Source organism: Tripterygium wilfordii, chromosome 13, assembly GCF_013401445.1.
Source record: "Tripterygium wilfordii isolate XIE 37 chromosome 13, ASM1340144v1, whole genome shotgun sequence".
NCBI classification, from domain to species: domain Eukaryota; kingdom Viridiplantae; phylum Streptophyta; class Magnoliopsida; order Celastrales; family Celastraceae; genus Tripterygium; species Tripterygium wilfordii.
Window position 1 is genome coordinate 14,724,217 of NC_052244.1, and position 17,088 is coordinate 14,741,304.

The 17,088-nt window shown below is 38.0% G+C and overlaps 4 protein-coding genes across 6 annotated transcripts; 3 read left to right on the forward strand and 1 right to left on the reverse strand.

Moving 5' to 3' along the window:
• Positions 1-3,911: 3,911 nt before the first annotated feature.
• LOC120013201 (nematode resistance protein-like HSPRO2) lies at positions 3,912-5,608 on the forward strand. Its single transcript, XM_038864937.1, has one exon. It carries the CDS (start codon positions 4,018-4,020, stop codon positions 5,437-5,439), a length of 1,422 nt encoding a protein of 473 aa, XP_038720865.1. The 5' UTR covers positions 3,912-4,017; the 3' UTR covers positions 5,440-5,608.
• A 601-nt stretch (positions 5,609-6,209) lies between these two features.
• Positions 6,210-9,470, forward strand: LOC120011811. 2 transcript variants are annotated; one of them, XM_038862935.1, is made up of 3 exons: positions 6,210-6,893; positions 7,097-8,573; positions 9,088-9,470. In XM_038862935.1, exons 2-3 carry the CDS (start codon positions 7,324-7,326, stop codon positions 9,314-9,316), a joined length of 1,479 nt encoding a protein of 492 aa, XP_038718863.1. In that variant the 5' UTR covers positions 6,210-6,893; positions 7,097-7,323; the 3' UTR covers positions 9,317-9,470. The 2 variants fall into 2 exon arrangements, with proteins under 2 accessions (XP_038718863.1, XP_038718862.1); XM_038862934.1 differs by having other exon boundaries at positions 6,212-6,921.
• Positions 9,471-9,866: 396 nt separating this feature from the next.
• LOC120011812 (glycosyltransferase family 64 protein C4) lies at positions 9,867-13,932 on the reverse strand. Of its 2 annotated transcripts, XM_038862937.1 has the most exons (6): positions 13,424-13,926; positions 12,310-12,706; positions 11,577-11,740; positions 11,415-11,485; positions 10,451-10,656; positions 9,867-10,363 (listed from the first exon to the last, which is right to left on the reverse strand). In XM_038862937.1, exons 1-5 carry the CDS (start codon positions 13,621-13,623, stop codon positions 10,496-10,498), a joined length of 993 nt encoding a protein of 330 aa, XP_038718865.1. In that variant the 5' UTR covers positions 13,624-13,926; the 3' UTR covers positions 9,867-10,363; positions 10,451-10,495. The 2 variants fall into 2 exon arrangements, with proteins under 2 accessions (XP_038718865.1, XP_038718866.1); XM_038862938.1 differs by lacking the exon at positions 9,867-10,363 and having other exon boundaries at positions 10,450-10,656; positions 13,424-13,932.
• Positions 13,933-14,811: 879 nt separating this feature from the next.
• LOC120011813 (probable aquaporin PIP-type 7a) lies at positions 14,812-16,723 on the forward strand. Its single transcript, XM_038862939.1, has 4 exons — positions 14,812-15,220; positions 15,646-15,944; positions 16,081-16,221; positions 16,311-16,723. The coding sequence occupies exons 1-4, from the start codon at positions 14,884-14,886 to the stop codon at positions 16,401-16,403; spliced, it is 870 nt and encodes a 289-aa protein (XP_038718867.1). The 5' UTR covers positions 14,812-14,883; the 3' UTR covers positions 16,404-16,723.
• The last annotated feature ends 365 nt before the right edge of the window (positions 16,724-17,088 follow it).

A 17,088-nucleotide genomic window follows, 5' to 3' on the forward strand; every position in this document is an offset into this window, starting at 1 on the left:
TTTGGAAATTGTTTTGGTTTTGATTTTCAAACTCGTTATGGTTTAGAGTTGGGTTTGGTTTTTGATGTCGGGTTTAGGGTACCCGAATCGTTTAATAAAAAGAATGAATTATAGTAATAACATTATAAATCATATATATAAAAGTATATTATCAAGATGTTAAATTTTAACATAAACAAACATATTAAATAAAATACTATAACAATATGATAAGTCATATTATTTTTTTAAAAATTGAATTATACATTTATAGAAAAAAAAATTTAAAAGTTAAACGGTAATCGGGTACCCGATGTAAACGGTTATCGAACGGTTCCGGTTTTGAAAATTTAAATGGTTTTTGAAATGATTTTGATATTAGGTACGTTAAATGGAAAATGTTTTGGTATTCACTAATTGGAAGAGTATCAGACCCGTTATCATCCCTCGGTTAGACATATGTATGTCTAAGGTTTGATTTCATTGGAAAACATATTTCTTCACGGTATTTTTAAAATTATATATAATTTAGATTATGGATGATTTAGTTGATGGCTAGCTAGAAGTAAAATCCAATCAAACAAAAGTAGAGACCAATGTGGAAGCGTCACATGGGAGCATCCAATTGCGTATTTGGAAACCGCCAACACGACGGGTGGGGAAGTAGATGAAAAGCATGTGAATCTCACACCACGTGTCGGGTTTACGGATCGTGGGTCACTTGCATGGCCGCGTGATTAGTTGGCCAAAAAACAAAACGGTGGGGGCGTTGGCGGGCACTAGGTCGGAGTCAAGTCAGCTTTGGAGGGACAATCGGTGGACGACACGCGTAAGAGGAAAAGTGGCGGTAGGATTGAAGCGGTAAACGCGGGAGACTGAGTAGGAGTCTTCTAGAAATTAAAAAAAGAAGAAAAAGAAAAAGAGAAACTTCTCATATCTTTGTTTGAAAAAGAGAGTTGTAGGTGTGAATGAGACAAACCTAAAAGATCGAAAGTATACACTTATCCAGTTATCCTCTTATCCACAAACAGTTCTCGTTACCATGATTTTTAATTTAAAAAGAAAAAATTTATAAAATGTCCACTATTTTAGGCTTTGAGTGTGTCTATATTTAATGATTTGGATTTGGAGGAAGAAAAGAGAAGGAAAATTGAATTTTCTTCAAATCGTCTTGTTTGGATAGTCTAAGAAAAATTATAGTGATGAATTTGAAATGTCTGAGACGAAAATTTCATTAAACTTTTGTCAAAATATTTCCTCTAAAAAATGGGTCATTTGGAAGGAATGAAGTGTTAATTAAATTATTTATAAGTTAAAAACATATTTTATCTTTGTACATAAATAATACTTTAATATAAAAAATAAGGATAACTTATTAAATTAAATTAATTTTTTTTCAATTTTTTTATCTATTCAAACATGAGAGAGATAAAAATATTTTAACTGTCATTCTCTTCTTTCCCTTGTCCCTAGATCTCTCAATCCAAATACATTTTTAGTTTACAGATAATGAAAGTCATGCCCTAGGCTCTCTTGTATTTTATTTGATTTTTTCCTTTTGAACCTCTTGTCCTAGTTGGTTGATTGACTAGTGCGAAAACACTATATAACTTTAACTATAATATAATTCACCTACAGAATTTTCCTTTTTAACTTTAGGATAATCTTTCGATCCCACCATTTTTTTTATAAGAATTCAACCACTCCATCCCACCATTTTTTTTTATAGCAACCCTTCTCATTTATCCGAGTTTGACACAGACTCTAATTGGAGGTGGGATTATAAAGGTCAACGAACATTATATAAAAATGAAAATAATTTCAAGTTTTTTACTCTTTTTTTTATAGATAAATTAATAGATTTGTAGAGAAAAGTGTAATTGTTTTATATTTTTATCACCAAAGACATGAAAGTAAGAAACAAACATTCTCGGCCACCACTACCTCCACCAACTTTTTAAGGACAAATTGGCTTGAATCAATCGAGGAGGCAATTGGGATTACGTTTGACTTTTGGTGTTCCTTGATAGGCACTAATCATGCAAAGAAGCCCATCCATTTGTTTACACTTTAAACCCTGCCATCAGTGCCAAAACGGCTAAAACCTGAGTCGGCTTGCAGTCGTTTTCCCCCAAAAGGTATAGACACGGTTTAATTAATTAATTATATATAATTGTCATGGAAAATTAATACTACTCATATATAAAATAAAACAATGGCATAGATGTAATTTGTTGGATAAGGATATGACAAGCGGGGAACAACTCTTTTGACCAACGGTCGTATTTTGTAAGCACCAAAACCATACTAGGGAGAAGCATCCTAGAAAACTTGTCTGACATTTCATGACAAAATAGTATTTTTCATCCTTCAATTATTAATCGAGTTTCATTTTCGTTCCTTAACCTTTTTTTTTCTTTTTCGTCCCCTAACTATGGGAAAGTACTATGTTTATCCCTCGAATAAATCCGGCCGTTGAAAAATCTTACGTGACATCATATTGTTCGTCAGATCATGATTTTCCCAATCTCCATCTCACTAGAAATGATGAAAATTATATTTTTCAATAGGTGAGGGATGCAAATGAGAGGAAAAAAAAAAAACTTAGGGACAAAAATGAAACTCGTCCCATAATTGAGGGACGAAAAATATATTTTTACCGAAATTTCCTTAATATTACACGTGGGGACAAGTGGTTGGTACTTTCGGATAAGAAGGAGGAAAAATGACGTTTTATTTGATAAGCACAATTAGCGGGTTTCGTGGGATATGATTATAAACATATTGGATTTTTTAATGAGTCTTAACCTTTTTAGGACTAATTCCAAATGTATATGGAAATTACAAATTTGTTTATTATTATTGCTTATCAAAAAAATTTATTATTAATTATAATGCAAAAATTATTTAAAAATTTTCAAAATATAGCTTATCAAAAAAAATAAAATGAAGCGACCATGTATTTTTCTATACTTATAAATTCTTAAAGTATTTTTTTTGAAATATCATCAAGAAATATGTTTCACATTATAATCGAACGTCGAGAACTTATATGTTTAACATAGTCGATTGTCAACCGAGCCATCCATGGTTGGTATAAACTCTTGAACTTCTTAATTCTTAATTACTTTGATGAAATATTTGATAGCCTTAATTGCTTTAAATAACCGGGAACAAAATGTGCAGCTATAGTCCAAGTAGAAGGATTCCAAACAGTAGTCTTTATCACACAACTTCATATTTTGACTTGGGCAATTTCTTATGATCGGGTACGCTGTTGTCCTTCATTTTCATGGTATAAATTATTTTTTTGAAAGTTTCAATTTTTATGGTATAAATTATTTTTTTGAAGTTTTAAAATAATATATAGAAAGTATGTAAAATTTTGACAGTTGGATTATGTATTTAACTGTTAAATTAAAAAAAAAAGTTACACACTTTGTATAATTGTAATCAATGGCTTAAAATCATATAGATTTTTTTCATACATTTTATTTAATTGATTTGATATTTTTATTGAATATAAAATATACCATTATATTCAAAATTATTTATATTTATTATTTTTTGAAATTTCTTAAAAATAAGTAAAAGGAGGGTGCAGCATATCCAATCCGTTTCGTCCTCGTCTAAACTACAGACAGTCAGACACAAAAGGCACCTTCCACGTTAGGGGGCATTGGATAAGTTTCCATGTGCTCCTTCCATATATTTTCTTTAAAATTTATTTTCATAAACTAATTCTTTTAAAAAAATTGAATTTTTTTTTTAAATTTTGTTTCCACGCGGACCAAGCCACGAAGACTTTTAATTCCCTCGTTCTTCCTCGCGCTCCGATTTTATTTTTCCACACGCCTTCTTTTATTAATTCGTTTTTCTTTTCTACCATTTCTGCCTCCAAACACTCCCCTATATATAATACCCCTCCCTCGAGTCTCATCTCCTCAAACACAACCATTACAGAAGGCGAAAGAAAATTCAAGATAGCAATACGCACCGTTCCCTTCGTTTTCTTCCTCTTCATTATCTTACCGGGAAATGGTCGATCTGGACTGCAAAGCAAAGATGATCTCACCTAACATGCCAAATATGCCAAACAAATCCACTAAGCTTTCTACCAAAATTCACATATCCATCCCTCCAACGGCGTCGTTCCCTCCAGTAACGAATCGGTCGCCGGTTGCAGCTTCCGATTCGGCTTGCTCGGCTTACGAGCAGTATCTTCGCATACCGGAGCTTAGTAAGATATGGAGCTTTAGGCAATTTTCTGGATGGGAGAACGAGTCGATTCTTAAACCGGCGTTGCAGGCTCTAGAAATCACGTTTCGGTTAGTTTCTACGGTTTTGTCGGATCCGAGGCCGTATGTCAACCAGCGGGAGTGGAAAAGACGGTTAGAGTCGCTCGCGGCTAGTCAGGTTGAGCTCATCGCGATGATGTGTGACGAGGAGGAAGAGAACGGCGAGACACGTGGAAACGCGCCGATCGCGGATCTGAGCTCTTCCACCGGAGTACTGGCACGCGATGGAAGTTTCGCTGAGGTATGGAAGGCTCCTGGAGATTCCGTCGTGGTCAACCGGACAAGCGAGGCCAGCCTCCTCCCTCGTCTCGCTACGTGGCAGAAATCTGAGGACATAGCGCAGAAGATCCTATACTCCATCGAGTGCGAGCTCCGCCGGTGTCCGTACACTCTAGGTCTCGGCGAACCTAACCTCACCGGCAAGCCAAACCTCGAGTACGACGCCGTTTGCAGGCCAAACGAGCTTCACGCTCTGAAAAAGAGTCCATACGATTTGGATAACCACGAGAACCAGACTCTGTACACAACGCACCAGATATTCGAATCGTGGATCTACACAGCCCAAGAACTAATTAAACGCATCGTTTCGAGGATCGAGAGCAAGAAATTCGACCAAGCATCAAGCCACTGCTACTTGCTGGCGCGGATATGGAAGTTTCTAGAAGAAATTCAAGATCTCCACCTTCTAATGGATCCGGATGATTTTCTAAAGCTGAAGAATCAATTGTCGATCAAATCGGTAGACGAAACGGAGGCGTTTTGTTTCAGATCAAGAGGACTCGTGGAGATAACAAAAGCATGCAGGGACTTGAAGCACAAGGTACCGGAAATTCTAGGAGTGGAGGTGGATCCCAAAGGTGGGCCCAGGGTACAGGAGGCAGCGATGAGATTGTACGGTGATAAGAGGGATGCGGACAAGATCCATCTGCTACAGGCATTGCAGGGGATAGAGGCCGCCTTGAAGCGGTTCTTCTACGCGTACAAGCAGGTGTTGGTGGTGGTGATGGGGAGTTTGGAGGCCAAAGGAAACAAAATATTCACGAGTTCCGACTCGTGCGACTCGCTGAGTCAGATATTCCTGGAGCCCACTTGTTACCCGAGTTTGGATGCTGCTAAGACGTTCTTGGGAGAGTTTTGGGGGGCACGAGTCACTCGTGAGTAGAAGTTGGGCTCAATATTTGACCGACTTGGTAGAATTGGATAGAGGATTATATATGTACTTGAATTGGAGGATTGAAATCTAATTATTCTTTGGATTGTTTATTTGCTAAATTTTCTTTAATTTGTATGATTTTTTGTTGGTAGAATTGGCATGAACATGTGTTCGTTCATTTCATACCATTTCAACTGTGATTTGAATCACGTTGCTTCAGAGTCTTAGGTCCAACTGGTTATGGATGGCAAGGTGGGAGGAGGCATGTGTAAATTGTCAGGCTTTGGTTAAAGGAGTTATTGTGGATGGTCGTACATTGAGAGGCCAACCCAATCCAACCAAGCAGTAAGAGATGTGGTGGAGGATAACGTAATCAATGGCTTTTTGCCTTTGTTGTTGAAATACTTGATCCATGCTGTGTGATACATGGGATCCGAGTAAGTGTGACCCATACATTTAAGTGTAGGCGTCTGGTTCTCAAACGATGGCAGTCCAACAAGCGCAACGACATCTTTTTGTTCCCCTACGGAGGAACATATTCAAGATACAGTCACATTGGTCACCTTCTTATGATAAACTCCGAGCTCATGAATCTTCCCGTCCCACATGCACTAAACAATTATAGGATGTTCGACCCATTAGAGTGGCTGTAAAAAAATTTGCTGGACACGGTCACATTGGTCACCTTCTTATGATAAACTCCGAACTCATGAATCTTCCCATCCCACATGTACTAAACAATTATAGGATGTTCGACCCATTAGAGTGGCCGTAAAAAAATTTGCTGGACGTGGAAATTGAACCTAGAATTCTTATCTTTCAACAAGAGAATCATTGACAACTTACCACTCAAGCCAACTCCCTTTTTGAAGTTAATCATAAACTATCTTCTTCTATAAACATTAGGTGGTCCATTTAATGTGAAATGTGAGCAATCAAGCCCTCCACATCCTGCATGACAATAACAGCAAACAAGCCCAACGTTGAGTGCACAATGGACAGTTGAAGTCGGTCCACTTTGAGAAGGCCAATTGGACTTCTGGGCCGTGCTGACAAAAAAAATCTAAAGCCCATTATTCCCTAATCAGCCGCGTGTCTTGATCTCTGCAGATTGCCTTTTTATCGTCATTGGTGGTGAAGACTCAACAATGAAGAGACAAGTGTCGTCTGGATTCGGAGATAAAGGCGGTTCCAGTGGCTCGTGACTCGCAACTCAGAGACTCTCCAACTGAAAAAGCCTTGATTCGCTGGAAATGGCCCTCTCCACTCGGAACCCTCTGTTGTTCATGGCCGCGTCACTCTAAAATCAATAGCCACGCGGTTCCCTCTAGCTCCCCGCGTCCTATGCAATCACTTCTAACCTTGTATACAGCCAACACAAGAAAGGCATTCGTCTTTTTTCGTTCTCCCTCTTCTTCTTTCTTTGTTAGGGATTCACGACAGAAGGAAATATCTACTTTTGTGTGAGTACTTCCGGTATATTTCTATTGGGTAAGCTCAAGATTGATGCTTTGTTAGATTTTTTTTTTGTGTGATGTGAATTTGAAAGGGGGACGAGTGGGGTTTGACGTCAATGTCATTGTGGGTTCATTGTGATTTCATCTTTTTCTTCTTTCTTTATTTTTCTATTTTGACTTCTGATGGGTAGGTTTATCCATATTTTCAGGTGCATTGGGCTAAAAGGCCAAAGCAAGTTCTAGACTTTCTTTGGATACGATTTCTGATCAAAAAGTAAGATTTCTTCTCTGCTTTGAGCAAATAGCATACTTACCCTCTTTTACACGGTTTTCATGGGACTTCAGAGTCTTTGACTTGATTTATATCGAAAGGGTTCTCTCTATTTTCTGTGAGCTTTGGTATTGTTTTTGCGAATTCAAGCTCCATAAAGAAGATATGAGACTGCATAGTTTGCATAGTTGGAATCTTACAGTCCCTCAATCAATATATAATATTCCAAAGCCTGCTTGTTCTGGATACTGTTATTCTTCAATGACCAATCGTAGTGGAATCAGAAGTTGGGGCTTTGGTTTTCGATTAGTTCATCAATCAACCGGTTTTGAGTCATGTAATTCTAAAGGTAGAGGTCTAAAGAGATTTTGCACTGCCAATTTTGATGAAGTTTCCAACGATGAGTTATCGAAACAGATTGAAGAGTTTACCGAAAATTTCAGTTTCTGCGAGGATGAGCATGACAGTAGCAATAGCAAGGAGAGTTCTTATGCAGTATCAGATGCTGGCAATGTTTTGGAAGGCATGAATAGCAGGAATATGTGTTCTTCGACGCCATTTTCTGTGTTGAATGTTGAAATGCTTGAGCCTAGTTTGCTTGGAATCAAGCCAGAGCCACCAGAATGGCCAGAGAGAGATGAGATTGTTAGGATTGGCATTGAACGCAAAGCAAATTGTGGTGATATTCCTTTATCGCTACGAATCATTAAGAAAAAACGACAGTGGCAAGAGGGTTTTGTAGATGCTGGGGAGTTTGCATACTGTTCTGTAAAGAAGGCCTTTTCTTCGATGGTGTTTATCATAAGAGAGCTCCAAACCTATGCCTTAGATATAAGGCAAAGCCTCTACTGTGAAGATTTACAAGTGATTATGTTTAAGGTTCAAAGGGAGATGAATGCATCATTTGTTTGGCTGTTTCAACAAGTCTTTTCAAGAACTCCTACTCTCATGGTCTATGTCATGATCCTTTTAGCTAATTTCACGGTGCATTCAATGGCTGATAATATTGTCATTGCAGCAGTTCCATCCCCTAAAATGTTATCTAGTGGGACTGTCTCATTGTTAGAGCAGACGAATCAAGAAAGCACACTGAATTCTGCTGTCTCCTTACTGGATATATCTGATGTGGGATTGGTTGGAAATCAAGGAATGGCTTTGGAGGAGGTGAGGTTGTGGAAATCTATTGTGGAAGCAGCTTCAAGAATTCAAGGGGAATCGAGATTTAAGAACTTCGATCATGAGACAATCAAGAACTTGGTGTCGCCAGTTACTGTTGAGATTGAACCGGATGATTATGAGGAATATTCTAGGATGGATCTTCTTTACCAAATGAGTGTAGCTGAGGAGCCAAATAATCCGCTTCTGCTCACAAATTATGGGCAGTTTCTACACCTCGTTGCTCATGATCATGACAGGTAAGTTTCAAGTTCTTTAATGTCTTAACTAAATTGCAATCATGACTGTTCCTATACCTGCTATTGTTCTTCGTCTCCACAGTTTTTGTTACAGTCCTTTGCATTCTAGACATGTCGGTTTATGTCTTATCTGTATCTTCACAACACAGATATAGAACTTGCGATCGATAGAACTAGAACTTTATTAGTTAATTTATGTTCCTAAGTGAAATCTATTATAGTAATTCTCCCTCCCACAATTTCATGGAGAGGGAGAATCTGATGAGGTTGTATTGTTCAGTGCAGAACAATAGCTTTGTCTATGATGATTGATGAGATAAAATCCGTTGCTTTGGTTGTAGTTTCGGTTTCATTGTGAGATATTATGGTCTTTGGATATTATATTTGGCTAGCCAGAAAGATTGGCAGCATTACCTCCTAGTTGTTGATCATTCCATAGTGTTCTTTGCCTTCACAAAACCTAGTTGCTGTCTTGCTGATGACATTTCCTTGTGCAATTTGCGGATTTTCGCAGGGCAGAGGAGTGCTTCAAGCGTGCCATATTGTTGGAACCACCGGATGCTGATGCATTGAGTCTATACGCCGACTTCTTGTGGGTAGTCAGGAAAGACTTGTGTGCAGCAGAAGAGAGATACCAGCAAGCAATAGAAGCAGATCCTAACAGCCCACATTACATTTCAAAGTACGCTTACTTCCTGTGGGGCACTGGTAATAAAGAGACCTGTTTTCCTGAGGTTATGTAATGGAAAACAACACTTCTCTAAAAGCTTGATGCCATTATAATGTTGTATATTATTCCCCTGGCAAATACAACTTTGCATAAATTTTGTTTCTTGGTGCAGTTCTTATAGTTCTTACATATCAATACCATTATTGTCTAGTATGCTATTCACTCAAGTGTTTATGCCATTGCCATCCCTTGTCAAAAACCAGTTGTCAGAGATTAATTATAGAAGCGATGGATTACTGGTGCTCATTGTTGGAGCGTGTAAGCTATGGTTAGGGGTGGTAAAACTTCAAATTTATATAACCCGGATTAAATCAAGTCTGGACATAAGTCATATGTTCAAAATTTGAGTCCAAACATAGAAATCTTGTCTAATTTATTTTGTCGGACCTTAAACCGGATTAAGTTATTGTCTGATTTACTTATTCAGATGTAAACCAATATGAATTTCACATGGTCCACTTAATTTTAATATAAATCCAGAGACATCCACTTCCCAACATTGTCATCCTAGCATATATATCATCATGACCTTCCAACATTCCAATTTCTGCAGAATTTCAGTAAATGCTAAATAAAAATTACTGTAAAGACTATGATTATTGCGGATAACAGCAAAAATGATACAGTATTATCATTCATACGGTCATTTCCGCACCATTGAAAAAGACAATTAAAGTAGAACTAATCATCAAACAGATACAACTTAACAAACAAATACAATGAAGAATGTCGTTATCCCATGAGTGACTTCCTAGTATTAACTTGCAGTACGAGAAGAAGCGATTGTGTCCAGTGGTAGCTACCCTCTTGTTACAACAATACATAGTAAAATGGTAAACTTACAAAATATTGGAGGCGGCATGCTAAATCGGCCCATAACTCCGTCCCACACTAAACAATATTTGTGCACAAGACTCCTGCAGTGGGCTATTGCGAGGTCGGCGATAGACAAGATGTACGTAGAGGTTACCCCACATAATAGGAGAGGCTATTTCAAGTAATTGAACCTGTGACTTCTACCTTGCACTCTTCAAACTCTACAACTAGGTCACATTTTCGCCTATCATATTAAATAGAATAATCAAATATTATAAAGCTAAGATACTACTGAACTGAAAAAAAGAGAGGAATGGCTTAGCTGTTAAACCTAAGGAATGGGCACTCAGGAAATGAAACGGTGTAAACCTCAGCATCACCAAAACCATGCATTGCGGCTGTCAACAGCTTTAACAAAAGTAGATACCAATGGCATTCGCCCATACTCCATAGCAAATCTGTTGACACATCGTGTTCTTTTTTCGCTATGACCTCCCAAACTACTAATTCCAGTTGAACCAATCTCAAATATCTTACCTGCAACAGTAAGATAAAACAGTTTCAATTAGATTTCCCTAAAAAAGCATATCAGTATCCAAAAATAAAAACTTCATTCAAATTTCAAGATAATTACAACAAAATCAAAGGTAGCATGGTCAGTGGAGAGAAAGAGAGAACTGTTAGAAGGCTGGTGATAAGGATAGAGAGAAGTGGTACCAAATATTCCAGAAAATAAAAACTCAAATAGCACTAAGGGGGTGCCTCCCAAGTACATCAAGAGGAGGTACGACTAACCACTTCTGACAATTGTCATATGTTGTTATAATAATATCCATAGAGAAGAGTAGTAGCATTTTAACAACTTGTCACAACCTTCAGCGCTTCACTCGCCGTAAAAGCATTCATATCTCACAGAGAAAAGAGTAACATTTTTTACAAGTTGAAGACTCTATGGAGAACAGAAGGTGATGGAAGAGGAATGGAGGGTAAGTAGAACGGAGAACATAAGACTGAAACCATGCTAAACTCAAGACATCCTTTGCATCTGCCATCTTTTACTCCAGCCAAGTAGTAACAGATTCCAAAACCAACAAACATGACCAGAAAAAATATGGCCCTTCGGTTCTACTATGAAATTTAATCAACTACATAGCTGTGGCATATTATCAACTTATCTGATATTCCTAATTATTTAACAGAGAGTAATGTGAATTGTGCATGTGAACTGTTGTTAGAATCACAGAAAAAGGACATCACAGACTAATTAACATCAGCAAGATACACATAAATATTACCTTTCACCCATATTGGGGGAGCACCAGTTGCATTTGCAACAAGAAACGACATTGCAATATCTTCACAGTTCCTAGTAAAATCGGGGCAAAGTCGAGCATTAAAAAAAACTCAAGTTCACAGCATTGGTGGTAGGTAGTAAACTGGTCAGGAGGAATAAGTACCTGTTCTTCGTTACATATTCTCTAATTGATGCTGGCATTTCATTTGTGTACAGTTTGAGATACTTTTTGTGAAAGAACGCCGCCTTTGAGAGTACCATACTATATCTACCTGTCCACCAAACAGACCACCATCCACCATAGATATAGTAATCCCTATGGCTTTCCTGCACAAAAAATAATACATGGGAAAATTTTCGATTTGAGTAAAATAAGTAAATAACATTCGAGGAGTTGACTTTCTGATTGTTAAACTTAAAAGCAACAGAAAATAGGTAAGGAGAGAGTGACACATAGATCTAACTTTTTAATTGGCATTTTACAGCCAATTTAGAAGATGCAATCAATTAATTTCTCAGACCCCAATACAATTGTAATTACATTCTACATTCCAGGCGTGTGTGAACAAAGAAAAAAGGACACGCAATACTTTTTGATTCTTCAGCTAAAAGCAAAAGACAAAAGTTAAGCTCTGAGTAGCAGCTAAATTCAATTTAAAATTGGCATTTCAAATACTAAATCTAGAGTATGCAATCCATCAACTTCCGAATTTCCCATCCAAATGTCGATTGATTAGACATTTAGACTTTATATCTCAGGCATGAATGTATACACAACAATTGTATGATATGCAATACTGTCATAGTCTCATAGAAGCAGTCAACAATTGCCAAGAAGTTAATTCACATTCATCTATGACATGGTATTTAAGAACCCATTCATTACAAGTGCATACCGATTGATCGAGCCAATGAGTGCGGGGCACAAATCCCACCATTGTATCCGGTGCACTTTGCCAAACATCAAAAGCAAGTTCTACTGATGTGCAAGGAAATATAACATCATCATCAATGGAGAAAACAGCATCAGCCTTCAAGTCCTTAATTTCTTTAAATCTATTGTTCAAACTGTCTTCTTTGTTGATGTCAAAAATCAACTCAAATCTCCGCCCACCTCTAGAGTTCAACTGTACAACATGATTTAAATATTTAACAAGAGAATCTGATGGAGGATTTGGCTCACTCCACACAATATGTATGGAATCTATTCCGGCACAAGATGAATAGTGAGAAATGGACTGCTTCAATAGATCATATCTCTTCCAAGTGTTAATCAAAATAGCATATCCTTTCCTGCACATGCAATTAATAACCCAGCATAAATATAGAATCAAATTTGCTTTGATATGAGGAACAATAAACCCCAATATTAATGAGAAAGATCAAAATGCCTATTGAAATCTGCACATTATCTATCTAAGCTCATTCACTTCAGTTTCAACTTTCAAGTGTTCTAAGAAAACGCACCCACTCCATAACACTCCATAACTTGAGGTTACAAATTACAAGTTCAGAATATATACCGGATCACATCAAATTATGAGGTTACATACACGATGACAACTCAAAGCAATCAAGACACGAGAATCAAGTTGAAGGAACTTCTGCAGGATTTCAGATCCCAAAAGCAGTAATTCACATCAACAAATTCATTTACTGATAAGTTGAACCGTATAAATCACACATAGTATTCAGCATGTTAGTCAATAAAACTAACCTAAATTAGAATACTCAAAGCATCACTCAGTTCAAGTGGAGTGAAAAACTGAAAAGGAATGTTCATGCAGCCAAAAATGGAAAGTTATTAAGAAAAATCAACCTATTAGCAAATCCTTCTTCAAGAAGTCATATTCAAGTAAACATAACCGAATGAACTATCTTTCTTCATAAAGGCCCTTGCGCTTACTGCATTTTTGAATGAACTTCAGCTAGTGCCTTATAATGGAAAAATCAACAAATTTGGACTACAGAATGTAATACGATACCAATTAATCAAACTTTTTAACGAACCTTTGGCTAGAGGACCGATCCAGAGAGGCATTCTGATTGGTCCATCTCAAGAAATCCGACGAGCGGCAAGCCAGCGCTATAAGCGTAAATCCGATGCAACAACTAAGCAGGAGCTTGATCTTCACCGATCCAACGGACGAGATAGCGAGTTGCCGGAACCTCTGTAGCAAACGACGGTTAATCAGCAAGCTTCCTCTCATCACCGCCAGCTTCGCCTCCTTATGAATAACAGCGGGAAAAAACAACGAGGCAAACAAAAAGAAGAAACGGATTCAGTGAGGCCACGGATCGATCCAGCCGGCCCACCTCGATTTAGGGACGAGGCTACTCGGCGTCCACTCTAAAATTCCACTTCAACGTAAAATTCACAGTGATTTCGCTTCGTTCTCCCCTCCGTTCCGTCCTCGCCGAAGAATGAAAGAACTCCGTGAAATGGCATAAAGCATGCCCGTAGCATGGAGAGATGAGACAAGTGTTGCGACACTATTGGCTGTGATTAATTGCTGACGTCATGCGACCCGTCACTTCCACGTGGTTCTGTGATCAATGCCCGTGCATGCAAACATGAGAATGACTGGAGACGGATGTGAATGGCCATGTCATGAGGGCATTGTTTAGAATTGGGGAATGACATCAAAACGTCGTCGTTCAATCGTCCTTTTTTTGACCGTTGGATTGATTATTTGCGAGTGATTAACGGCTGTTGGAATATTCTCATATATGAGCAAGCACAATGATAGTTTTTCTTTTTTGATATATGGGTAATGTATTTGAATTTATTGTGTTTTATTAATGTGATTGGGCCAATAAAATATATTAATACAATGATGTAAATTTGTTTATTTACTTTTCTTAATATAATAAAGATGGAGTTTAGTATTAATTTTTAATGTAATTATGAGTGAATGTGATATAAATGGACCCATATGTTGGATCCAATATGAAGACATCTCATATATCATTTCTTCATGTTGTTCTTAACAAAATTGAGACAATAAATTTTCATCATTGAAAGCATTTTTTTCTCGTACTTCATCAAAAAAAAACACACCAAAATACATCTATGCCCTCTAAAAAGCCACTTTTTACTTTTCATGCCCAACAAATGCACACCGTTGCATTTGCTCTTATTCAACAAATGGGCGGTGGGCTGTGTTGGGCCCAATTACATCATCATCTCATTCATGTGGCCACGGTAGTGCCAACTATGGCACACAACAGAGAATGTCGTTTTCAATCATAAGGGCATTTCGGTACTTTCACAAAAACCCTAGAAAACGATTGGTCGGTCCATTGAATACACACTCAGGTGGACCCCCCACCACCTATCACTTCCGAGTTCTTACTTCCTCTTCCTTTCTATATAACCAGAAGCAGTAAGAGCAACTGATCATCATCATCCACTCGTTCATCGGGTTTGAGATTAGACGGTGGAGAAAGAGTAGAGTCTGATTTGAGCAATGGAGGGCAAAGAGGAGGATGTTAGGTTGGGAGCCAACAAGTACTCGGAGAGGCAGCCGATTGGGACGGCGGCTCAGATCCAAGATGAAGGAAAGGACTACAAGGAGCCACCGCCGGCTCCACTGTTCGAACCGGGCGAGCTGACCTCGTGGTCGTTTTACAGGGCTGGGATCGCCGAGTTCGTGGCTACTTTCCTGTTTTTGTACATAACGGTGTTGACGGTGATGGGAGTGGTTAAGTCGAACACCAAGTGCTCGACGGTCGGGATTCAAGGGATCGCTTGGGCTTTTGGTGGCATGATCTTCGCTCTCGTCTACTGCACTGCTGGAATTTCAGGCAAAACTCCTTTTCATCTTCCTTTTTTAGAGAAAAATATTTATATTCAGTTGCGCTTGTGAATCTTGTTTCCTGTTAATTTATTTCTCGTTATTACTGGGTTACCTGTAAGTCCTTGCGAGAATTGGTTTCTAATAGTAAAAGTGAGGTTCTTTCCCTTTGGTTTCAAATTTCACTAAAAACAAATTAAGAAACTCAATGAGATAATTAAGATTGACCAGCAGCGTAAATATAAATTAAGCTTGTCTACAAAGATTTATCAGCCCATCCCAAGGATAATTAACATGTTTATATTTGGTATACGGCCTTGTTCTTAATTATAGTAGTTCAAGATAAAACTACCCATCAATTAATTCTGCTTATCTTAGGAATTTTAATTTCTGTAGTTTGATCACTGACTGGTATGTGTTGGGTTGGTGGTGCAGGGGGTCACATAAACCCAGCAGTGACATTTGGCCTGTTTTTGGCTAGGAAGCTGTCCTTGGTCAGGGCAATTTTCTACATAGTGATGCAGTGCCTTGGTGCAATCTGTGGTGCTGGTGTAGTCAAGGGCTTCATGGGTCACACCCAGTACGGTTTACTTAATGGTGGTGCCAACTTTGTTGCTCCTGGTTACACCAAGGGTGATGGACTTGGTGCTGAGATTGTTGGCACCTTTGTTCTTGTCTATACTGTCTTCTCTGCCACCGATGCCAAGCGCAGCGCCAGAGACTCTCACGTCCCTGTAAGGCTTACTAACTGATTTTAGTATTACTTTACCGTGAGCACATGGTTTTAGCCTTTTAGGCTTCCTGAGTTTATTGAAGTAGTTAATAGGTTTGAGGATTAATTTTGATGATGATTATATGATTGACTGCTAGATTTTGGCACCATTGCCAATTGGGTTCGCGGTGTTCTTGGTGCACTTGGCCACCATCCCAATTACCGGAACCGGTATCAACCCTGCTAGGAGTCTTGGTGCAGCAATCATCTTCAACAAGGACCGTGGGTGGGATGACCATGTAAGCTTTCTTACTCTCACCCCTTAAAGCAAGTTTTCTTTCCATGAATGATATACTGATATCTGTGATCGTGTTTGTTTTTGGTGCAGTGGATTTTCTGGGTTGGTCCATTCATTGGTGCCGCCCTAGCAGCTCTGTACCACCAGGTTGTGATCAGGGCCATTCCCTTTCAGTCCAAGTGATGATATTATGATAGATGATGGATGGACCTTATCTTTTGTTGCTGTTGCTGAATTCCGGATTGTTCCACTGTCTTTGTTGTCTTATGTGTATTTTGTATGTAAGAAAATGTGGGTAGCATATATATATATATATATGTATGTATGTATATACATGTGGTGTTGCTTGCTTCAAGAGCCTTCTTTCCTTGCTGCCTTTTTTTTTTTTGTTTAAAGGGAGGTTGTTAATGAGCTTCTTATCAAAAGTTTGGTAGGCTTTGTATTTATGTATTTGTCATTTGTCATTTTCAAATGACACCGACCCAAACCTACTCCTTTAATTATTCACTAGTGGATTTAATCATAGCAATTATCGTGTCCAATGGCAGAAACAATTGTTGCTCTATCAGCTCTTGTGCACATCTTGTAAAACGACAATTTGCTACTGTCATCCTCTCCATTAGAGGGGTCAGCATAAATATTAAAATATGTAAATAATTAGAATCTTTCTTTAATTGATTATATTCTAATCAAGTTAATATGTGATTATGTGTAGTTATTTTGAAACTATGATCTATATAAATGTCTACAGGTGTACTTATTTTGTCTATAAAATATTGAAATGATTAGGATATTGTCTAGATAAATACGAGTTATAAAATTGAAAAAATAACTATTTATAAAAAAAAAATTAGTCGACAGATACCTT